Here is a 26,136-nt window from a genome sequence, read left to right as displayed (position 1 = left end):
TCCTGAGATACTTAGTATAATATAGATTTCTGTCACAAGGCATACTTTAAAAAAAAAAAAAGGTTTATTGCTAGATACCAGCTCCTGCCTCTAACAAACAAACTATATTTTCATAGTAATGGATCTTACTACGCAGAGTTAGTTTCTCCTATTGTGCACTAGGAATGATGTTACACTGCTGACATTTCTATAGGGATCTGTCATTATGTCACTCAGTATTTATCAACACTCAATATCCTACCACATATCAGGGTAACAATAATGGAAAATATGAATAAATTATTAGCCTCTAGTAGCTAAAAGTCTAACAGGAGATATGCATTAATTGCATAATAATTCAAATAAAAAGTTTATGGCTGTGATAAAGAAAACATGATTCTGCTATAGGAGTGATAAATTGTTATGATAAGTGCAAATAAAGCAATCCATAAATTTTTACATATATGACTATGAACTTGAGTTGAAAATTCTTTTTTGTTCTGGTACCAGGAAACGAACTCAGGACTATTGCACTTGTCAGGCAGGCGCCTATAACACTGAGCTATATCCCCAGCCCCTGAAAATTCTTAAATTAGTTATTCCATGATCTTTTTTGGTCTGTTCTCTCTTCCATTTTCTATAATTCAGAGGATTTCCATATTCTATAATTCAGGAGGATTTCTAGTTCAATTTTAATCCTATTCCTGAATTTCCTCAATAAGATTTCCAAGCTCTCTATATCAAAGCCAAGTACTCTTAGTTTGAGATGGGCATCTGATGTTTGTTTTCTATGCAATCTTCATTTGACCTTCATCTCTTGAGAAGGACCTGACTTTGTTTGGGGTGTGTTTTCATTTCCTATGTTTCTGGAAATGCCAATCAAAGTCCCTACTGTCCCTGGCCAAGAGCTGAATTATTCCACATGCTTCCAACAAAGCTCTTTTGTTTGTTAACAAAGTCACTTCATGAATTTTTTGCAGCCAATAACCTCTATTATATAAAGTATGTTTATGATACAAAGCAAGGGTCAACTATGTTCCATGGGAAAAGAAGATACATTAACTGATTAGAGGTTCTATGATCACATTCTGATCAAATAAGCAGTACTGATTCTGAATTGGATGGATTTTACTTTGAGGAGTTGGATCACTAGGACATACTAAAATATATACATGAAAAATACAAGGTTACAATTGTTACCCATGTTATGTAACCAAAAAGCATTCTGAAATATTTCACTTAAGTTCATGAAAGCTATTCCCAATGATAAAACTCAAGGATCCTCAAATGAATAAGGAAGCAAGTGAAAATTTGGATGCTAAAATATGGAGCCCTTCCTACTTAAAAAAATAATCACAAATATATTCTGCCAGATAATCATTCTAATTCACAATTGTCAATTAGGCACTGCCAGAAATCACCATAGTAATGATAGCCTGGGATTCTGGCAGAACTAGCCCATTAGAGTGACAATTCACAAGTCACATCTCTGACCTGGGCTCAGTTTGGTTTTTCATGTACAATTCCCTTTGTCTGTAGACTTGAGTATGTCTTGCAGCCTTCATAATGAGGCAGGTTCTATCAATAATACCACCTTCACAGTGAATATTGGGTAATTTCCAACCTACCAGTACTCTGAGATCAAACCTTTGCTATGGTTTAAGTTTTCACAAGCATGAAAGGTTTCTTCCCTGCATTTATTTACTTATACATTTTTATTTGTGGAGCTCCTGCCTTTGGTGATGCCTTCTGCCTTAACCACTTAGACAGTTTCATTCTTGTAAATCTTATTTGTCCACCTCAACAACTGGTTTTGAATCTTTACTTAATCCTAAGATTTGTGCTTACTTTTTCCTTGCGTGCGTGTGTGATTTAAGCATTCTGTTTCCCAAAGAAACTGACTTCTGTGGAAAACCCAATTTAAATGTGGGTTTTCTAAAATCTTGTAAGGATGATAAAAAGGTCACACACATGTATTTTCTATTTCCATAAGTGAAATACATTCTGGCTGGCAATATCTGTAGAATTCAAGGTCCTTTCACTACCCTGCCCATCAAATATCGTAGGTATCTTGACAACAAAGGAAAGTGCGTGCTATTATTTCTTTCCATTCAGATTAACATCATTTAGCAGTTTGTTTGAAGTTATGTATGAAATCCTATCCCAAGAAGACTACCAAGCTAAATGCATGAGGAGATTCTCACCTTAGCAGCTTATTTCAGAGGACTCTTTTCTTTCAATTCACATTGCATAATTCAGGAGATAGTCTTTTTAACCCTTTCATTGTTATAGTAGAGAAAAAGTGGTAAATTGTGAAGTGTTTTCATATACTTCAAATAGAAAGGAAAAACTTGAATGTCTGAGATATATATTGTACTCTAGGTACTCTCTTAGACTCTTTAAATACTTGAAACATGCCAAGTCAGTTAGATCTTGACATTGTATATTGAGAGCTCAGCTCCATCACTTTTGAGTAGTGTAGTCTTAAGCATAAAATCCAATCTTCCCTTGGTCTCAGTTTTAGCAATCAGACTTAACTTACAGCATTATCATGAAGATTTTAAAAAGGACATAAGGCATGTATCACAGGATCACACTGATCAGAGGCTCTTAAGAGATGACAGCCATTATTATCTGTCTTAATCCTTATAATAAGCCTGCAAGGTGGGAGTCATCATCTTCGTGTTCCTGACTTAGGAACGGCAGCTCAGAGAGGCTAAGTTTCACAACCTCAGATGAGTGCTGAGAGAGCTAAATCCTTCCAGAATCCCAGGTCAGCTTTGCAGGCTACTTTGTAGGCTGTGTCAAATAGATTCAGAAACCACTCTCCTTAGACTACTCAGGTTTATGATTATGCCCTGTTCAGATGGAAAATGAGACAGAACAGGCTCGGAGGTGCTAGGTACCCTCTGTGATAAGCCTATGAACTCTGTGGATATTGCATATTTTTCTTTTCTTCTATAAAAGAGGTCTTCCCCATGCAAAGAAGGTTCAGTTTAATGGCCCCAGATAGAATCTCTGCCTCCTCATGCTGACTAAATTGTAGGCCTTCATCTTCCACAGAAGTGGTTTTTAAAGGACCTAGGGGTGGGCTTGGGACAACTCGTTTTTAAATTTTCACTTTTAAACTCAGGAGTGTGAATCATAGAGTTGGGCTTAAACCTGAATTACAGATAAAACACACATTACTGAGGACAGACTCTTAGTGGCTAAGGTAAGTTGTTAGAGAATGCTGGAGAACCTCTTAATTATGAACTTTGGAACACAGAGCTTAAAAATTATGTATGTAAAGGACTTTAGAATGAATCACCTCTCCCATCCTCTGAACTGTATACACCTACACTGCCACTGTCATACCACTGGGATAAACTCGTGATTATTTTGCTTCATTACAGCTTTCCATATGAATCCTCTCTCCAGAGTGACCTTTTGAATACTGATTTTAAATGAATGTCAACACTTCTCTCAGGGAAAAAATGCACATTGTAGAATGACGACTAGTTTTTTTTGGTCTTTTTTGAGACAGGGTCTTGCTATGCAGTTCAGGCTGGCCTTGAGGTCACTTTGTAGCCCAGGCTGGTCTCGAACTTGCAATGATCCTCCTTACCTCAACCTCCAGAGTGCTGGGATTACAGGCGTGTGCCACCACGCCCGGCTTGACGACTAGTCTTAAAGCTGTACTGTAAGAGAGGATTGACTTAGATTCCTTTGGCATAAGACCAACATGAATGATTCCTGACACTATAGTGTCCATGTTTCAAATATGTTTCTGCTTGAATACATATGCATGTAAGCCTTAAACTATAAAAGGGTCAGAGAAAAACCAAATGAGTAGTATAATTTTTATGTTGTCATTGTCAATCTACAGTTAACCTGGCTATAAATGTATGATTTTGCAACAGTTTCAATTGAGTAGTTGCTCCAACTTTTTGCCCTCCAAAGTGCCTTCTGAAGGTGTCCTGGTGGCCTAATGGGGTGCACCTGTTGCTAGGCGTCAAGGACAAAGGAGAGAGGTGCCTATTATGAACAAGACAGTTCTTAAGGAAATCTTAGGCTTTACATTTAGGCATCAATAAAAATTTTATCTGTGTGTCAAGTTTCGCTGTGCTTGAAGTGATAATTAATATAATATACTTGATCTTACTTAATTAGGTCCCCCTAATTTTTCCAGTGGAAATTGAAACCCCTGTGGAGATGGACCACAATTAGTTTGCATTTTTTTTTTTTTTTTTTTTGTAGTGGGAATCGACCTCCTGATCTTGTACTTTCCAGACAAGCAGTGTGCCACTGAGCTGTATCCCCAGCCACACATCACTGCGCCCCTAGTGGGGGAAACATGCATTTAGTCGGTGCCAGGGCCTTATCAGAAATTTCACAAAGACATCACATTTCAAATGCCACAGATTCCAAGGGAAGAATGTGACAAAGCTCTGTATTTTGGGAAGAGAAAAATTTTAAAAATTAATTATCTCCTGATCCCTCCATTTTTAACGTGAATTAGACACTGTTATCTATCATAGTTTCTAAATAGGCATCTACAGTTGTATTTATAGGAATTCCTTGAGCTTTGTTTCAACCCAAGACAGATAATTTAAGTAACCTGCCTAATAATTCCTATTTAACATCATATTAGACACCTTAACACCAATGTATTGAAGCAAACTCATCTAAACTAGATGAGATGCCCCTTGATTCTTTGGTTTTCCTACTGGTGCTCTCAGAAACTCAATCTCAAAATACACAATCATCATTTTTCCTGCTCTTTCAGTCTCCGCTCAGTGAAGGACTAAATGCTTCCAATTCTACCTACAGGGTCATTTTACCACTTTTTCTACTCTACCACCTCCATGAGATGACCTTTTATTACCGCTTTCATACGTTACCCACTGCCAATTTGTATTTCAGGTTCCCCTTTTCCTATCTTTTGGATAGGATACAATCTATCCTCCCCATTACTGACACATTCGTCTTTCTAAATCTTAGATTATAACAGCTTTTCAGAGCAAGCTTGTCCTCCTAGGGTACAAGGCATGGATTCTAAATTTACCTCTCTGTCTATTCTCTAATTCCTCTGAGTTTAAGTGAATTTTGACTTGAATCTTTTTTTTTTTTTTTTGAGCGTGCCACACATTAGCCAACTCCCATGTCTCTTCCTCCTCCTGAAATTCCCACCTGCCATTTATAACCTCCTTGAGTTATATTTGACATGGCTGTCTTTTCAAGTCAAATGTGGCTATCTTTGAGGTGCCGCCTCCCCAGCTGTTCGTTTTCTACCCTGCTCTATGCATTAACTCGGGTATAGTGGTTAACAACTCTTTGTTAAAGCAATCTGGATTGAAAAGTAATTTAGTCTTTTTAAAAAAATCACTCATTCAACCAAAATCTGTGCAACATTCACTATAAATCAGGAGCTCTGCTTGAAGCTGGGAACACACTTCAGTATGGCATTTGGTCACACAGCACAGGAAGATCACTATGGCATTTTTCTGTATAATTTCCAGAAAGCAAGAATTAGTATTTCACCATTTTAGGACTATTTATTCCAGGAGTGCAGAGTTACCCTGAAGACTGGCTACATAAAAGGGCTTTTCTCCAGGCATCACGCTAATTAGCCACAAAAGTTTTATGACTATATGAGCTGACAGAATATTATTATTGCATGTAACCTCTGGGGAGTGTATTAGGTTTAAGGCCTGAAGCGAAGATGCTTACAAGAGTGCACAAGGCAGTCTCTCCCTGGCAAGATGTCTAAGTTAGTCATCTTCTGGTACAGTCAGCTGGGAGTGGAAGAATGTCAGGGATCTTGACACAAATTCAGTTAATTCAGCCTGAATTTAAGTGGATGAGGACCTAGACTCTTCTTCAAGGGCCATCCATAAAATATAAATTGTATCTGTGTTTAACTCTGGTAATAATTTTTCTGAACAGACTCTGAGATATCTGTCACATTCCTGTAATAGCATATGGGACTAAGGGGAGTAGTGGTAGTTGATAAACAAATGGTAGTGTCTCAAAGCACACATTCTGATGCCTGGGGCAGTGTGCAATAGCTATAATAATCCAAGAACAAATGTCTGGGTTCTTGAGTTGCAACATTTCAACACTTTTCCATTGTTAGCAAATATTTTGTTCATGCTCTGGTTTAATGTGTGGAATACTACGCAAGAAGTATCAGCCTAAGGACTCTGCTAGTAGCTGCCATAGCAAACAGACCCTCCCGCTCCAGTAAAAAGGATAGTTTGTCTAATGCTCCCTGTTGCAGGGTATCAAGATTTTCTTTTACTGCCTGTAATTAGATAACTGGATGGTTGCATTAAAGTTTAATTTTAGATCTAGAGTTTTTGTGTATTTTGTCACTGATCCCTAGTGGGTTGATCTGTACCTCTTTTCCTTTGTACTAACAAAACAAACACACACACACACACACACACACACACACACGCACAAAGGGATGGCCTCTATTTTGGATACCCAAAGCATTAATAGAAAAAGAAAGCCCTAAAGTATCTGTTCCTTAAAAGGCACTGAAGTTTCTAAAAGTGAAAATTACTGAGTAATTTCATTGGAGTTGGTAATAGTCAGGCTTTTATGCTAAAAACATAGGACACAATGAAATATATATTCCATGCCGGCTTACCACAATGGAGCTGCATCCTAAGCTACTTAAACAGTGCCGTCAGATTTATCTTTTAGTTTGAATTATTACTGAAAATATTTTTCCTTGGACTCTTCAGGATGGAGCCCTTGTTTACCATTGTGGTAATAAAAGCAAGTAAGTCTCACATTTGATACACACTGTACATTGTAGACCTACAACAGTCATCTACATAAAGGAGAGGATTGAATTAGGAAATTCCATGTTCCAGGAGGCTTCTGTAATTTTGAAAATATCAGTTAAGAGTATTGAGTTCTATGGATGAACCACAAGGGTACAAATATGCTGGAGAAATTTACACTATATTATATCCAATTATGTCAGCAGGCTATGAATCATATTCAATTATCAAGAAGCGTAAGTGCATTTTATGTGATGCTTACACAACATTAAATTTGTGCTTAAATAAGCTGCTTAAATGGTATGATTTTAGTAACTTCCAACATCAATATTACAGCGTCAATATAAATTCAGTGTAAACTGGAAAATGGAACTCTTCATCTTGTTTATATCTGCGAAAAGACATTTACGAAACACAGGAGTACATTGAACAAACACCTCCTACTGGAAGAATGACTCTGAATGTACCACAGAGAAGCTAAACTGCCGGAGTCAGAGCACAAAGCAAAGCTTCCCTAATGAGCCTAGGCATCCTCATAGGACTTCTCCAGGTAGTCACTGATGAAAAGGCAAGAAAACCATCTTCAGTATAAAAATCAAGAAACTAGCAGAGCTTTGACCAAGTTCAACTCCCACCACTGCCCACTTATCTTAGCATTCATAAAACAGACCCCTTACCTATCCAAAGGAACTCAGGTCAGCACACACTATAAGTCAGTAGAACTTTGAAGTCTTTGTCTGTAGCTATCTGAAGCGCACAGATCCAAATTTAAAATTTTGACTTATTTAATTAAACCTAGTAGTAGACCCATATAGCTGCATAAAGTAATACATTAAGTAATTATCAATTTTGGGTCAAAAACATTAAAAAATAATTCATGAACACTTACCTCAAAGTCAAGGTCTGAATATCGTGATTTTCTTCTCTGTTAGAGTTTTTTTAAAAAGAAGGAGAAAATCAATAAAGTTATGTTTAGTGATTCAAACAAAATGAAAAATCATTATTTTCATTAAAGATAATCCTGCTTATTTGTGTTACAAATCTCTCTTTCATATAAGAAACATTTTCTGATTTTTATGATTTCAAAATATTCCAACTATATTATTCCATTTTCACCTTCAACTTCCTTTAATATTGAAGCATGTTAATAATATAGAATATTTTTCATCTTGACCTCTTAACCATATTTTTTTCAGTAAGGAGAGAAGTTTCCTGCAAAAAGTCATACAAACATTTCACTCTTACTTTACAGACACAGAAGATTAAGGGTTTTATCCAAAAGATAATCTAGGCACCCGGAGACCTAAGTAACCAGTACCACAAATGAAGCCTCACCAATTCTATCCAACTTTAACTTCATTTGCACCAATTCTACCGAGCTTCTGCCTAAGCCCAAGCTTCATGTACATCTACCTCACACATTGCCCCTCCACAATATAAAATTCCTTCTAATTGCTGGCCCTAAGAATTAAAGTATTTATTTTAATTCTGTAATGCAAACAACAAATATCCCACACTCCAGCAACATGCCTCTATGGCTCCAAATCTGTTGAAGACTTTCCAAATCTAGTTATGGATAAACACACAGTAATGAAATAAAGTAATTAGGCAGAAGGCCTGTTAGTCTCAGGAAACATGATTAAAATGAAATTAATGCCATCTCATGTGATGATATGATTTTATGATATTAGTATGAGGAAGGGATTCTTAGCATCTGTTTGAGGAACCCAGTGGTTCTTGGAGTCGAGGAGATGTAGAGGGAGATGTCTGTTAAATGTGTGAAAAGCTCTCCAAACTTTGAGAGAACAAAGCAAATTTCTAATATAGTTTTTAATTTAATTTTGATTTATTTTTTTCTTAGAGTGGAGATGAAACATAAGAAGAATGAATAAATACCTAAAATGAGTAACATTTAGACAGTTGGAGGGTACGTAAGCCTTTTGGCAAAGTTCTACTTTATCTTCCTCCCTGCTCCCATCTCAGCACCTACCATCTGACCCTCACTGACTTAACGGGGAACCACACCCCAACAGGTGGGAGACTCTACTCTCCAATGCAACTGCTGAATGTGAGACACAGAAAAACATTCATGTACTTTATTGAAAACTATGATTACATGCCTGCAGGTCAAGTTAAAATTGTCACTGTAAAACCAGAACTACTCCTCAAAGTGTGTTTCAATAAACAGAAGATGATATGTCAAAAGAAAGCTTTGGCCGGGTGTGGTGGCACACGCCTGTAATCCCAGCACTCCGGAAGCCAAGGCAGGAGGATCACTGTGACTTTGAGACCAGCCTGAGCTACAAAGGGAGCCCAAGGCCAGCCTGAACTGCAGTGAGACCCTGTCTCAAAAAGACAAAATTAATTAATTAATTAATTAAAAGTAAAAATAAATGAAAGCTTTAGTTTTTTGTGAATAAAAGTGAAGTTTTGAAATAATTTTCTTTTGGTGAAGATGCCTACGTTTAGCATCCAGCCTGCCAGTGCAATTGAACAGAGAGCTGAGAAGAGATCGATTCATTCAGTGAAAGCTCAGGGTGTTGATTTCATTTGCTCCTTTCCCCCAACACCACCCTGGTGACGTGAGCCAGCCCTCCTTTGCCATCTTCCTGCTACTACTGTTATCTAACTGTGTTGTATGAAAATCAGGCTCCAGTGCACTGCACCACTCTTCCCTCACTGTGCTGCTTGGAATGTCAGTGTCTCCACACTGCTCTCGGAGGCGTTGCTTCTTGGCACAGTGACTCAGCAGGGGCCTTTTGTACACATGTGTTAAGCAAAAATCTTTCTCTCTACCGCAAAATTCAAGCACGAAAACACTTAGCTTTAGGCAATTATTATTAAGACATTAGTCATGAGGTTTGCATTCCATTTGAAAATTACATAGTGAAATCTTACTTAAAAGGCTCAGTTAGCTAGAAGAATTGGGGGGCCTTCTGCGACAGGCACCAAGGGGTTCCCCGTTGCCAAAGGTGCTAAGAGCCATATGTCACCCTGCTCATTTCAGAAGGCAAGGCTGTGTTGCCTAGGAATTGTAAACCATGTTGGATACATACTGCGAAAGGGTCTGCATTATAAGAGCAAGAACAAAAGATGGGAATGTAGCAGAATATCAGAGAGATGCTGCATCTGAGCAGAGAAATCATCCATGTTGGTGTGTAGTGTGGAAAGGAAAATTGATACAGTGCTACAAATAGTGCTCTCTGTCTCTGTCTCACACACACACATGCAGACACATTCACTTTTATTAAAATTAAATTTTAACATAAGGGCACAGCAGACCTGGCAATCTGGAAGGATTAGATGAAGAGATGAACACTGAAGCAAACAGATTTGAATTGCAGGAGCTTAATGATGGTAGAGGAGATAGAGAGGGGGTAGAAATAAAGCAAAGAGGACTTAAAAACTAGAGCATAGGGAAAATGTGACAGACATTTAGAGTCCAAAGGAGATGCAATTTGAGTAACGTTACTCCTATCTTCCTAGTACTGAAAGACTGTCTCAATCTTTTGCTAGATACCCTGTGGGATGTTTGGGGAAAATATTTATTATCCTCACTTTATGAATGAGTCAAGCAGAGGACCAGCAGAGGTAAAATAACTTGCACACTTCACATAGGTGGTAAGTAAAAGAGCTGGGATTCAAATTCAGATCGTTTGACTCTAAATCCAGCACCGTCTCCACTGTCCCTCACTATCTGTTTTGTGAAACAGGATCCTATTCTGCAGTCAAGATGCCTGTGATCTTTTGAAGATTGTTCCTCAAACTTCCAAAGGATAACACTGAATGACCCAGGCAGCCCAAGATGGGCAATAAAGGGACTGAGATGCTTTCTAAGCATAAAGTAAGGTCAAGTAGTTTAACTTTTACATGTCAACTGTATTTTGAAGCAGATATTTATTTCACAGAGAATCTGTGTAAAATAGATTAAAAATCATTACTGGAGATGGCTTACATACCATGTTACAATACTAAATAATAGCAGACTTTTCTACCTGCAGACTCTCCCAGGGCAAAATCTAGCTGATTTTAAAGAATTATCTGACATTGGGAAATTTGTATTGTAAAGAATCAGAATGTCCACTTCTGTTCACATGGGTCTGTTTCATCTTTTCCTATACATGCAGTGTACTGGAAAGTCTTTCACGAACTGAAGATTGCTGAAAGTCATGACTGACTTCCATGTTTGTTCAAATGTCCTCTGAGCTCTGGGGAACACTACTGTAATGCTATGAAAGTGGTTAGAAATAATGGTTATATGCTTTTAAAATGAGAAAAACTAAAAAAAGTGATCTAGCCCTAACAATTTTTCTGATCAGGTGATAAGGAAAATGCCACACATAAATTTAAAATAAGTCAGTGGAACACTAAAATATTTATGATGGCATGAATTCTTCTTTCTACAAATCCCTAATTTCTCAAATAACTTGAAACAAATAACTTTCTTTCATGTAGATAGTGTTTCTATATTCTATTTCTTCTTCCTAATTTCTCATTTAATACTCACCTCAACTTGTATTCTGTTCTTACTACTCCATTAAAATTTCTCTCTTCAAAGACCTCTAATGAACACCATTTGGTTAAATACCAAGGTCAATTTCCATCCTCATCATATTGGACTCTTAGAAGTTTCTGGAAGTTAATAACTTCCTCATTAAAACACTCATCATCTCTCAGCTTCTTTTTTCCTCCTTTTTTCCTGCCTTTCATTTACTGCAGCTCATTTTCAAGTCTCTGTCGGTTCTTTCTCATATCCCTGCTTTCTAAATGCTGAGTTGCTGGATTTCTTCTTTCCCATATGCTCTCCTGGATAACATAATTCATTTCCACAGTTTTAAATATCATCTTTTAAGACCCCCCCGCAAATTGTTTTCTTTCTCATGTCTCTCCCATCAAGGAGTATGCTGGCTATGTAGTTAGCCAGGCGAAAGACTTAGGAGTCACCTACATCTTTCTAGTCCTTTATCTTCCATATTAAATCTACAAGCACTTGTTCTGTGTTCAATCTCTGAAATATATCTCCATCTGCCCACTCATTTCATCTATACTTCTACCACTGTGAAAAGTACTCACATCTCTTGTCAGGAAGCCTGTAGTAGTTCTCTGACTATCTGCTCCAGCATTTCGACAGTACCTGGTCCCTAACCTTTCTCTTCATAGCCACTAAGATAATGGCTGACTGGTGGGTAGCTGGACAGATAAGATGGATAACTGACCATGGCGACCTTTTGCTTAACTGAACCTCATTCATTTCCATTGCTTTATAAGGTCTGGCCAAATCTTCTTGTTATTCTTTCTTCATTGTAAGAGGCCATTCTGTAGCTACACAGGCTTTCTCATCAGATGAGAGTATGTCAAGTTCTTGCCTACCTCGGGACTCAGCACTTGCAGTTTCTTTGGCTTAAAACATTCCCTTACCTTTCAGTTCCTTACAAGTCATGATCCTTTTCAACTTTATTTTTTAGGGTATGTTACACTTCCAAATGCTTACCAGATCACTAGATCTAAGGAAGTCTTTCTCTCACATTCCAATATTATCACCGGCAAGCACAGCACACAGCTTTTAAATTGCTCTTTTGTTTTGTGTAACGGTCAATTGTCTGTCTCTCCACAGAGTTCATTATCCTCGGGGTAGGATTCATGCCTATCTTAATCACTTTCCTATGCCCAGCCTCTAGCAGAGGGTATGGCACAATTGTAGACCACATAATTACTGCTGGAGGATGGAAGGAGCTGCTGTATGGCAGACAGAGACATTTCAAAAGAAGGCGACCTTTGCTTTGGTTGTTGCATTTCTCCAGAGTACCCTGGGAGAATCTGGATAAGCAAATGAACTAAATGCACAAAGGAAACCATTACAAAAAGATTGAGTGAGCTAAAGAGAAGAAGACAATTCACAGGAAGGAAGGCTTATCGCTGATGGAGGGGGAAATTCTTTTGTTAGTGCATATTTTTTTTGGTACCAGGAATAGAACTCACAACTTCGCACTTGCTGGGCAGGCAGTATGCTGCTGAGCTACATCCCTGGCCCAGAGGGGGAAATTCTTTAGGAGGACTTAAAAGTGAAAACATGCAGTCCTGGATCAGGCTGCTCTGAGGAGTGAGAACAGGCATAGAAGCCACTTTCCATGTCCAGCTTCTCTAAAATGATAGATAATTTCTCAGAGGGGATACTTCATTGTTTGTGTCACAGCAAATTAAGCTGAATAAGACACTAGAAGAGTCACAGCAAGTAATAAATTTCACTGACAAATGAGGGGCGATATGATTGTCATTAAAAGTTTCTATTACAGGGTGAATAATGAACTCAGTCACAAGGAGAAAGCTTTGATAGCAACTCCATTAAAAATTGTTGTGCCAATGAAGTCTGGGAATAACTAATTGTCTGAAATGACTTTTGTCCACGCTAATTTTGCTGGTATGCATACATACAAAGCCAAAATCCCCTGATCTAGGAGCAAAAACAAAAGAATAAAGAAGGGAAAGCTTTCCTTTCACCAAACCTAATGAGAAAAAAATATAGATATACATAGAAAAGAAGTTATTGCTACACATGGTCAATTTTATGATGGTCTCTGTTAGTGACAGTCTTCCAGCTCCCAAGTGAGGATGTAGCGTTTTGTCTAACATCCTGAACATCGATTTAACATGGCATTCAAGCTTCTTTGCAGAAATTCAAGGCATGGCAGTAATGACATAATACTAACACAACCTTACATCCGAAGTGCTCTGTACAATTTCCAAAGGGTTTTCATGTACGTTGTATAATTTGATCCTTACAACAGCTAGAAGGGAGGCACCAGTGAAACGATATTGTCGCTAAAATATTTACCCTTTAAAATCATTGTGTTGAGAGCTATACAGTTCACGTTCAGGGGAAAAGTGTTTTGTAAAAACTTAGCCTAGGATGGTATCTCAGTCCACTATTTATAAGCGGAGCCAGGTGTCTCTGAGAGTATTTTTAGATACCGTAGGTAAGTTTATACAGAAATAGAAAAACTGAAGTAAAAACACTTTGATTTTTTGATAAAATAATTTTTGTGATATACTGTTTATTATCAGTCTCTACACTGCTTCCATTGCTTAGAAAAATTAAGGCAAGATTTCCCAGGTGAACAATAGAAATCACTTACTGTTTTTACACTGGAGCAAAACATTCCATAAGAATCCAAGTTATGGAGGAGCTAAAAGGCACCACAGCAGACCAGGAAGCAACCAGGGGATTGGTATAAGAGGAAGCAACGTGCCTCCCAGCTGGGTGGACAAGTGGGAACGGCAGTGTTGGGTGGGCACATCCGGCAGAAGCAGGAAGTGCTGTGTGGGCCGCAGCTGGAGAGACACAGGCTGCTGCCCAAAGCATAAAGAGCAAGTAGAAGTCCTGAGCTCTGGCTTCTCCCCACCCTCCAGTCTCCTCGCATTGCTCGTAGCCACTTCCAGCTTGTTTTAAGAGTCATGCATAGAACAGGAGTAAGGAAAGGACTGTGTGCAGAGCAGGCCCAGGACATACGCGTTTATAATCTAATGAATACCAGTGTTTCAATGATTCAAAGCAACTACTGACTTCTCTCTTACAGCTATAATTTCTCAGAAGAATAAACCAATAGGACTATAATACAATCCAAGATTTAAACTAGATTTCAGATCCTCAAGTGTTTGTGAACCATGGTGGTACCTCCCTTTGTTTTTTGCTTGTTTTTGCATTTAAAAAAATTTTATTGGTACATTTTAGATACACATAATGATAACATTTATCACAGAGAATTTGTAACTGTACAGGATACACCTTGCTTCTTCTGTTTTTCTATTCCCCTCCCCTCCATAGCAACAGCTTAGTTTTTTTTCTCTCTCTCTCTTTATATACACCATACACTCAACAGGTTTCATTCATCAATGAAAGGTGAATGACTAATGTGCTGATGACAGTTGCATTTTTCTTAACTTTAAGCCAAGCAGTTAGAGGGCATCTAGGTCTGCAGCCTTTGTAAAAAAAACTCTATCATATTATGCTGCAACTATCATGTCATTGCGGAAACCCTAAATCTGAAATTTCTAGAATTGGTTAACAAGGACATTCTGGGAATGACCACAGTGAGGAAGATATTACCAGAAATGAGGAAACAAGATAATAGTGTGCATGGAGCAACTCTAGATATTTTGTACCCAATAACTGGGGCTAGCTGAATAAACTCTGTTGAATGTGGGAGGTCTCTCTGCTGGCCTTGCTCTCTGTCAGGGAGCCTCCCTGTGCATGCGCCTCCTGCTTCCTTGAATAAGTCTGTCTGTCCACTCACCCACTCAAGTCTCTGGCTTTTCTTTTATTTCCCTACTTCAACTTTTGCTTTTCCTCATAAATACTAATTTTTGTGCTATAACTTATACTTTTGCTCTCATTTATTTCTCCCTCTCATCTCTTTCCATATTAGCAATGTGTAAAATCCCATTTCTTTTTGAATTAATGTTGACATTTTGATATTATCTTTTGGCTGTCCTGGCTAGCACCAGCTTCCCCAGATGGATATGCCTACAGATTTCACCTCCCTTCTCATTCAGGGTGGGTCAAAGGCCTTGCATAATTCTTATATTCTCCTGCTTTTGTCTTCACATTTTCCTTTAATGCTGAAGACACCTCCTGACTACTGTTGATCCCTGCTTTCCATGTACAAGCGCTAGTGATCCATCTGCATTGTCTCTGTATTTGTCAGAATGCCTCACCAGCTTGACAGACTCAATCTAGAAAAGTTGACAGCTCTGCCCGCCAGTACATCACTCTGCACAGAAAGAAAGCCACACCACTGATTTTATATGATGAACAACAGTCCTCTCTCTGGTATCTGCCAGCTGTATTAGTTCTAGTCCAAGGCTTTACCATTTCAGGTCTTCGTTTATCATAAGACCAGGTATCTATCAGGGATTCAAAAGAACTTTAAAGTTAGCTACTTGCTAATGTCCAGGCTCATTGCTGTCTCTTCTACACAGCACAAAATTGATCACAGAAAGAAAAAAAGATTCCGTTCCTGGACTTGCTATGCACTTGCTCTATAACCTTGAACAAACGACTGTATTCTGGAGATTATAACAACTTATCCATTGCAGAGAGGTGTTATGAAGATTAATTAATTCATGGTTTAAGGTGATTTGAGGATCTGCTAATGAAAGATGCTATATAAATGCTAATTTTTATTATTCATTCGCACATCTATATATTCTCTTTCAGTTGTCTCCTAAAATGATCACCCTAAGCAATTACTAACTATTAAACTTTTAAAGAATGACAATGAAGGGCTGAGTTTTCATTTGGAACCCTGAGTTTCATTCCTTTTCGAGATGTAAGTCTTGTGATCTTGGAGTAATTTAAATGCAGATCTTTAGGCTGAATCATTGTTCCACATGATGCTTATACTTAATAATAAGGATATAGAGATTTACAAAAATTACAAGCTGAGCAAAGTGGTAGCTGGGAAACACAGTCTATTGTTCAAGCTCACATAATTTCAACCAATCAAACCCAGCTAGGCTTTTAGGTATTTAAATGTTAAACATTTTTCCAACAACCAAAATACTTTAATGGAATTTCATTCAAATCTCCCTAGCACCTTTACAAGTTCTATTCTACATGAAACACTCCCATATGGTCCTTACAAGTGCTGTTGATATTATAATACTATATACACATTCACTAGACATCTTAAAATATTTGTGGTTTTGGATGAACACTTTTTAGTTTATGTTTATGTGGTCTTTATTATAGCAGACAAGACGGTTTCTGGAATAAGGTTATGATTAAGCAAACAGCTATTCTGCTTTTCTGCTGTGAGACTGGAGTGCTTTTGTCCAAAAGGAAGTTCCAGCCATTTTGGAGCTGAACTTGACCTCATTGCTACTATCCATGCCTTTAGTTCTGGGAGTGATTTTCACTTGGTTATCCTCTAAAAAATTATTGTGTTTGAGGGTGATGTAGAACTTAGAACTATCTCCTAGATTCTACCATTTTGGTCTACAATTTCCTTGGCTTAATTGAGAAAAACCTTAAAATATACTATTCACTACATTTCTTTTTCCTCACATCTCCCCGCATTTTGGCCAAGCGAAAGTCATGCTTTGCAAAGGGGAGGAACAGTTGCCTCAGGGTACTTTTGAACCCAAGCGTAACTCTGATGGGAAGGTCAGGCAAGCAGTAATGGTGTCATTCTCTAAACAGTGTCTTATACAGTAATTTACCATATTAAAATAGTTAGCAATATAAGTGAAAATGCATATATTATATTGTATACTGACTATATAAATCAGCAGCAGACTTACAGCAAAACTTCAAGGTAAAGGATATAAAAGTCACATACAAATGTTTGATAGGATATATGTCAATAGAGAATAAGACTTTATATTCTTAGGCTCTTTCTGGACTACTTCTAATACAATATTGATGGAGATAGCTTTGGCCATTTTCTACATTATAGTCTAGATAAAAAAGCTGAGAGGAGTTTCCTTTGCTACTTTTGCTAGCTTACACAGCACAAAGGTTATGTAGTTAGACCTCAGAGTCCTGACTTTTACCATGTTCAGATTAAATTCTTCCTGACAGTTGACAATGTACAACCAATAGTTTCAGGGGTTATCATTCTGTCATAGTTAAGAGCAAAACATTTATTCTGAACAGGGTTGAACTTATGTAATGCTAATTAGATTATAATTTGTGTAATGATGGAACCCAGAGAAATATTTCAGTTTGTTGTTTTTAATAAGTGATAGACAAAAATCCGGATCTTGGTTTAAGTTTGTGATGCCAGCAAGACACTAATTTACCCTCCAAAAGATATCAGGTGCCTGAGAAACATCAGGATAATCATCTGATATCTTTTAATGAGCATCCCACTTGACTCCTATTGTGAAAGACTTACGACTGATAGGTATCATTTTAAATATAGTGGGAAATCTTTATTCTTAATGTCATCTTGAATCAGGTGGTTCTAATGCACTACTAGAAAAACCCTATTTCCAGAACCTTAATCCCAACATGCCACAAATTCTTATATGATATGTAACTGCAAAAGCTAATGTGAACCCTCTCCTCCAAAAGCAGTGACACACGACTCAACTGACATTTCCAATAGCAAGGAAGAATGTAACATTTTATCACTCACCTCTAACGAACTCATCGATATTGTTGATCCGGTTTCACTCCTTGATAGTCCTGCGTTATCATCCAACTCAGCGGCCATGAAATTCTTTACAGCTGTGCGGGGCTCAAAGGGCAAATTCTGCATGTGTTCCTGGGGTGCAAGATGTTGATCTAAGTTCATATTGAACTGGTCCATTACAGGGGGATTCATATTGAATTCGGGGTTCACTTTGTAGTGTAGTAGCCTTTCGTGAGGCAAAGTTTCCATGCCAATATTCATTTTGCTTTCCTCTTTCAGTGATGGCTGGGTATTTACAGAGCTTCTGGGCATGACAATATAGTCACTCTCCATCATTCTTTCTTGAGGATGGACTATGTCCATGTCAGCCCCTCTTAAATTGTCATCTGTACACAAGTACACAGTTCTCCGCAGTTCACTGTTTTCTTTTTTCAAGCACTGACTGCTCAGCTCGTTCATACTCATGGGCATGTGCAGGCCTGTGGGCTGCTGGATGATGACTTTAGAAATGACATTTCCAGGCAACGTTGAATAACTCAGCCCTTCAGGGTTTGTTCCTTTCTCTTCTTCATCATCATTTAAAGAAATCCTGGAGAGTGTTCCTGTGATTGTTGCTGCCCGGCAAGGACCAATATCCTTGTGAAGAACTGTGAATTTGCACATGATAGTTCATGAAGGAAAGTTGATTTTTATTTCTATATGAAGTTCTCTCTTGCCTTATTAAACAATTGTCTAAGTAAGCTAAAAAAATTGATCTCTTAAATAATTATGCATATACTTGTTTGCTCATGGCCTGGGTTGTATCGCTCTTCTGTAGCTCACAGGTCACCTACAGCTACAGTGTATCTGAAAGCAGACCACCCAGCTCCCCAAAACCTCAGTGCACTGTTTTCAAAACACTCTGCATGACTCTTTAGGGGGAAAGGCAGATGACCACAGAAGTGCTTTAATGAATTTGTTTTGGAAGACTTTCATTAAATCATGCATCCATTCAGACAAACTTGACATTCATTCATTTGCTTACTTATCGGCGGGCAATACTGGGGATTGACCCCACGGCCTTTGCACTGAGTTAAGTCATCAGACTCTTCTACTTTTTACTGCGAGCCACACTTTCACTAATTCACTACATTGACTGGAATGGGTTCAAATTTGCTACCCTTCTGCCTTAGACTCCCAGCATGCTGATAGTAGAGAATGTGCCATCACACTCAGCTGCCTTTGTTTCTTAAAGCCTTTCGCCCCAAAGTGTTTCAGAAGTTCTGTTCATTAAAATATTTTTTGAAGTAGGTAAAAGTTTCATCCTACTGGGTAAAAATCCTTTAAAAACTTATGCATGTTGAAAAGTAATGCATATTTGTCCATGGAAGTTGGTATGGTTCAGGTAAATACAGGATTCAAAAGTGTTTATCACAATTCAACTTCATATAAGCTAAAAATTGATTTTTTTGTGTGTGAGAACATTCATAGTCTGAAATGCCCTAATGAGGGTGTTGAAATTGTTGAGCTTAAGCAGAAAAAGAATTACACAAGTCTTTGAAATTGCCATGTAGAAGCCACAGCTTTTTTTAAAGATCAAAATCCTTAGAAATGACTTACATCCCTAATGATTATATTTTCAAGATGCAAATGTTCTCACCTGATCGACAAGCAATGTCAACATCCTTTTCAAAGTCTGTCTGTAACAAGAAATAAAAAGGCACCGACCATCATTTAATGAAAACCTCAAGTAACTTTTGATAATCAAATTAGCTGAAGTTTAAAGATATCAGATTATTTTGTACAGGGAAAGTTTCTGAAGGAATTACCAGATTGTTTTCAGGAGTAGTTCTTAGAAACCAAATATTGAGTAAAGTCAGAGGGAACATGGCACACAATTTGAATAAGGCGATACAATAACGAATGTCATCTTCAAGCTGCAAACATCACTGCACATAAAAGGGTAAACATTTAATGAAGTGCAATTCTTTACCCTTAATAATACTGATCTTTCTATCCAAATGTGCACTATTATGTGTATATTAAATAAATTTTCTATTATTTCTATTTTGGGTTATTTCTATTTTATAAGACACCTTTGAAAAACCACTACTAGTCAAATGAGGATCTTTCCCTCAAATGTAACACAAGGCTCTTAGGTTTAGGAATTAAAGTTTAACACTAATGATATTCCTCTGATGCCAACTAAATATTTCCCCAAACTCTTTTAAAAAATAAATCAGTTTTTTTTTTAAATAGTGAAAGTACATTAACCTGTCATCAGCAAGCTCTTCCAACCACTGGCCTTCCTGATAAATATTTTACACCAGTGATGTTTGTAGTTATCTACTGTTTTGGGTAAGGAATTAATTATTTTTTTCTCAAATTACAGTCACTAATGTGTTGTTTAGTCTATTTTTATGTTGCCCAGACCAAAAATTTAAGAGTGAATTAAATATACTGTAAAAGAAAGCTTTCTTTTAAATCAATGTCTACTTTTGATGACATGGTTTAAATTGTATTTCATTTCTAAAATACACCAGAGCATTTATGCTCTCGGTATCCCTTAATTTCAACAATAGTCAGGGCTCACATACAATTTGGATCTTTCACCAGAATGGCAGCTACTTCTTATACTTTAGGACTCTGATTCTCGTTTTAAGCTACACACTGGATCCACCCCCACCAATTCTGATTTAAGAGGTCTGAGGCATAGCTAGTCTGATGAGGCATAGCTAGTCTAACATGCAGCATGGCTGGGAAGCACTGCTTTAAAACTAGACATGTAAGTCCCTAGTTTTTGACTGTGTACAAATTACTATCCCCAATTCTGGACAAGGAGGAGAAACTGCAGTGGAATACAGAATCATCCTTAGTTGACACTCAAGGTGCCAAAAGTAGATCCTGGATTTCCAAGCAATCCAGACAAGATCCTTATCTGGTGTCTATCATCAATGCACTAAAGCCCAAACCACTCAAAATGGGATTTTTATACTATTTTACAAGTAAGGATCTTTAAAAAACAATTCGCTTGAGGAATCATGGTTTAAGAAATAATCAGAAGGAAAATAAAAGCTCACCATGATTTGCGCATGCCCATTAGGAAAAGAACTTGATGAATCAGCATTGATTGGATCTTGGCAGTTTCTCAATCGGCATCTAAATGCATCTTGAACCTGCAAGGGAAACAAAGACACCAATTTTCCTTTCCATTGATAATTAAGAAATAGTGTAACTGGCAATCAATATAATAATAATTATATAATAATTGGCAATCAACTATAAGGAAGTGGCTAGATCTGCTTTTATGACTTAACCATTTTATTACTTCTTCGTACAAGCACTAGGGTTCTTTGACTTTGCACTCTCTGAAGGAAATTCATCACTTGCCCTCATCTTTAGAAGAAGGTGCTGGGAACTCCTGAACTATCTGGCTCAATCCTAGTAATTCATTCCAGAGGGCAGATTGACTTCCATGGTTACAAACAATCTGTGTCTTTCAAGGTGGATTTACCCTTTGGTATGGCATAATCTTCATAACAGCTTTAAACAGTGTGAAAAATGAGATTACTCAGTGATTTGTGGACTAGAATTGATTTAGGATTACTCCTTTTATGTTTCACGTAAGGGAAACTGTTTCTTGTCTCCTTCCCAGGGCTACACATACAGTTGTAAAAATAGGAGGATGCAGTGACAAAAAAATGATTTTGGTTGATTGCCCTGGAGTGGGTAGTGGGAGTCACTTAGCCTGGTCAAACTTCCTTACATTCATTCATAATCTGGCTCTCAATAAAGAACAAAATCATCACAGGGGAGTTTAAGAACATTACATTAATTTCTTTATTAAAACCACAAGTCAGTAAACATGAACAGTTGACCACTGAACACAGCTGATGGTTGTAATAGGTAATGCAGTTGTGAAGTTTTGTGGTGCTAGGAAGAAGCCTTAGCGTCCACTTGTCCTTCCCACTCTCTGAGGGTCAGAAGACTCCTCAGAAGCTGTTCACAGACATTTTTCACAAGTAGCATTTTCCTCCATGTCAAGGTCTAGATCGCTTTACTAGTTCTGTGCTTTTCTACTTCATGTTTTTGATAGTCCCACTGTCATCTACTGTAATCTCTTTGATTGAATTTAAAAGAGGCATGGATGATGTATTTTCCTTATACTGAAGGCATCCTTATAGAGACTTAAGATAAACATGCAGGAATCTTCATTATACTATTTGTCACTGTTTTGATGTGACATGTGCATATCACAGATTGCCCAGAATAAAAAAAAAAAAAAATAGGTCTAGTAAGTTTGCAGCTTTCTTCTTATCTTCTCGCCCATTTTGTGGTCACCAGTAACCTCTCTCCCAAATTGCACTTTGGATTTTTAAAATGATACTGAGTTTAGTCACTCCCACAAACTAGCCAAGCAGTTCAATAATGAGATATTTTAGCCACTTCTTTTTGCCACCTCAGGTTCTAATTTTGGTGATGTAGACATAAAGAGGCAAGCACTTAAGGTGTGGCAAACTGGCTGAGCAAGTGGGTATGACGTGGCAATCATAGAGCCCCAGGACACATGCACAAACAATTCCCAAAGTCCTGCCTCTGGAGCCAATCAGACAGTGCTATCTTCCTGCCCCTGGAGCCAATCGGAGAGTGCAATCTTCAGTTCTTCTTGCCAGAGCTCCACCAGGGTTTTGATAGGACAGCCTAGACCTGACATCAGCCTGAGGAGGAGACACAAATGATGGCTGCCACTTCCCTTGTGACCATTGTGCTCTCCCTTTCAGTGTCTGCTCCAACCCTGCTGTGTCTTTTTTTTCCCTACGTTGAACTGGCCCGCACTTGCTCTGCAAAGCATGTTTCTTCTTGTGCGTTTAATAAATGTAAAACCTCACTGTCTTTTGCACTTGTCTTGACCAATTCTTTGCTCAGGAGAAGAAGAACCTAGAAAGAATCTTCAGAAGGAAAACCCATATCTCCAGAACTCAGTGACATTAATATGTGAAATAAGGCACTGGGGGAGGAGCTTAGTGTCCTCTGATCACTCCTCCATTCCGTGATTCTACTACAGTACCTCCAACTCTGAGATTACCTCTGAAGGGAATTAGGAAATGCCCCCTACGACCCTGTAAGGTAATTTCTTATTTCTTTTTCAAACACATCAGTAAGAAGTTCAGGTGCAGTGAAATTTAGTCTGATCATTTTTTGCTGAAGAAGTGGAGAAATATATAGGACTAAATCCTCCAGCTTCTCCCTGTGAAGGAGACATGACCAAGAAAGTTAGATATTTTCAATGAGAATGGTCAAATTTCAGGCTCCTCCTTTCTAGATTTGGACGTCACCGTCCAAATTTATAAGCTATAAATTTACACATATTAATAGAAAATTGTGGCCACGGATATAGCTCAGCAGCACAGCGCCTGCCTGGCAAGCGCAAGGTTGTGAGTTTGATTCCTGGTCCAAAAAAAAAGAAAAAGAAAAGAGAATTGCTAATAAGTCTTGTATTTGCCAGATAATCCCTTTTTTTTCTGTTATGGGGAGGAAAGTGAATTGTGGAAACTGCTAAGAAAGTCCGTTTGAGGAAAAGAGTCTAAAGAACCAATATCAGAAAAATAAGTACAGGTTAATGTTGTTTGTGTCTCAAGGCAATTGTTAAAGAACTACAATTTATAAAGGAGATACATAATACACTAGAAATGGTGCCTTCTGGGAACTTGTCACATGAAGGTTTCTTTCAAATCTGTTTCTAAATACGTACACACATAAAATGTGAAACATCACGCTAATACCAAACATTAATTTGGCTGGTCCTTGCTGACTGTTGTGCATTTTCAGACCTTTAGAGGATGGTTATCACTGATATTTGGCTGACAATGAAATATGGAAAAATTTCACTTCAAATCACGATCTAGTGGCTTAAAAGAGATATGAAAGAAATATTTTTCAGCATACAAACAATCAATATTTTCAACTACCAGACTCTCAAATATGACAATGGATTAAGGGCATTTCTACACTGGAGAATGATGTCAGCTTTATGAATTAGTCAATGCTTTTCAGAAGAAACATAAAACAGAAAAGCATAAAAATCTCCAGTAAATTCAAGGTCATTTAAAGGATCTTACAAATGTTACAATATAAGTGTTGGATTCTATGACACTTTTAACACTGTTGACCCTGCCAATTCAGAAAGATTTGATTTCATCTGATTCCAAATATTCCACGCACCTTTTTAAATCTTAAAAATGCATTCGATCAATCTAAATGAATTGCCCTCAAGTATTTGTCCAGCAGTGTCAGGGAAAATGATTATAGTAGATTTCACACTGTGTATTTCCTATCACAGAAGTGCCTTGGACAAAACAGTACCCAGAAAAGGCCTCCACAGTTATTTGAAAACATTTGGATAATTAATCGAATTTTCTATTGGGTATACAAAGAGAGTATTATCTTTGGCGAATCAGTGTGATTTTGTGCTGATGGAAAACTGTGGTGTTCTAAAAAAGCAAATGTAAAGAATCTCTACTGACAAACTGAAGCATATAAATAAATAGATGATAGATAGATAGTAAAGAGAGAGAGAGAGAGAGAATCTAGATTGTTTGCCATGCTAAAATGAAAATGTTCTTTATCAACACTCATATTTACAGTGCTGCATAATAAAAGTCTTTGATTTATTATTTATTGAGTAATTTTTAATTCTTTTAAGTAAAGATTTAAAATTTATTAGATATTATTATTATAAATGAGTTCCTGTGAAAGTAACATTTTAAAAAACTTCCTGAGACCATACATGCAATTTTCAGGTAACCTGTTGGAAACAAGTATTTAAAATAAATTATAGCAAATTTTCTTCATTTTATAATACTCTACAATTGCTCTTTTATTTCACTTCATGATCAGGCAGAGGGTTAAATAGCTGGAGCTGTAGATAGGGACAGATATGTAGCTACCTTTGGAATTTTTAGGGGACTTTCAGGAAATCTGATGGCATGTTGGGAAAAAAAGAATGGTGACAGCCATCTTTAAAAATAAAGCGAGGTGAAAAGAGGAAGTCATCCAGGTTTTCTGCTGAAAGTTTACCACCGATGTTGTGGCCAGGGTCCCCTGGGGGAGCCCAAGGAAGCTCCAGGATGTGGGTGGATTTCTGCAGGAGACTCTAGTACAAAGGGCTTTGCAGGGCGTGTCTGGCTCCTGACTCTCCCCTGAGGAGAGTGAGATTGGGTTTTCTAAGCAGAAGCCAGCGCAGAGCTTCTCCATTGGTCCTGGCTCTGAGAAGGCAGCTGGCAGCGGCACCGTGAAAGTCGATGCCAGGTTGAGAGACTTCTGGGGACCAGCACCAGGCACTGCTTGGCAGCGCTGCAATTTAGAGAAACAGCACAAGAATGAACTGCACAGTGTGAAATGGGCTCTTTATTTAAACTGGAGAGCTGCTGAGACCCAAATCTTTGCTTTTGAAAACGACAGTTTTCCTCGAGCTACTGTTGTTGACTCTTTATTCCAAAAGATCATCGGAAGCCAAGAAAATAAAGTTTTATTCCTGTAATTATCTGAGATTGTTTCCTTGGGGAGCAAGGCGAGTTTCTTGTGTGGTGTTTTTCTGAATCTCATGACTACTATTGTTTCCTACCTCAGTAAGTAGCTCAGTTCTTTTAATCCTATTGTATTTTGTGAAATTTAATCATTACATACATTGTTCTCAGTTTCATGTATATTAGACCAATCGGCATAAGCTAGATGAACTTCATATCATTAATATATTACTTGAGTTCTCTCACGGCCAAAGAGAGAAACGAAAGTGAATGAAGACTTGGCATTTGCAGCGCAGAGAAGCGTAAGTGTGGACTGAAATCTCAATTTTAGTCCAAAGGATGACTGGAATCCTCTAACATCTAAGGTACCTATATCACTTAACATCTCAAATTCTAAGTTTTTATCTTCAAATTACTTTTTTGTATCAGTTTGTTGGGCGATAAGCTTCCTTTGGTGCTATTTCACATACATGATCTGAAATGTAATGGCACGTCTGCACAAGGCAAACACGATAGGAAGAAAAGAGAAATGAGACCCCAGACCTCATAGCCTGATGCCTTCAGAGTTGCTCTTTCACCTCAGCCTTGTGCCAGCCTTGCTGGGGCATGTGTTAGCCCAGGGTAGAGATGAGGACCCTCTGGGTTACTGAGTTGAAGTCCTTGCTCCAGCTAGTGGCACAACTGAAGACAGAGCTGGGTCACTTAACATGAAAGCTGACGCTCACTCCAACTCACTCCTTG

At 37.9% G+C, this 26,136-nt stretch overlaps 1 protein-coding gene across 3 annotated transcripts in view; it reads right to left on the bottom strand.

The window, feature by feature from the left end:
• Adgrb3 (adhesion G protein-coupled receptor B3) overlaps positions 1-26,136 on the bottom strand; it is a 705,185-nt gene that overhangs the window by 8,796 nt on the left and 670,253 nt on the right. For all 3 annotated transcript variants that reach the window (XM_005404463.2, XM_005404464.2, XM_005404465.2), the window contains 4 exons: positions 20,950-21,045; positions 19,530-19,569; positions 17,894-18,537; positions 7,645-7,680 (listed from right to left, as the gene is read on the bottom strand). In XM_005404463.2, the coding sequence (XP_005404520.1) occupies positions 7,645-7,680; positions 17,894-18,537; positions 19,530-19,569; positions 20,950-21,045 (816 nt within the window). The remainder of the gene's footprint in view (positions 1-7,644; positions 7,681-17,893; positions 18,538-19,529; positions 19,570-20,949; positions 21,046-26,136) is intronic.

Source organism: Chinchilla lanigera, unplaced genomic scaffold (genome assembly GCF_000276665.1).
Source record: "Chinchilla lanigera isolate Chin_1 unplaced genomic scaffold, ChiLan1.0 scaffold00087, whole genome shotgun sequence".
In the NCBI taxonomy this organism is placed as follows: Eukaryota; Metazoa; Chordata; class Mammalia; order Rodentia; family Chinchillidae; genus Chinchilla; species Chinchilla lanigera.
The sequence above is the reverse complement of the archived record's forward strand: the minus strand, read 5'-3'. Positions and strand labels throughout refer to the sequence as shown.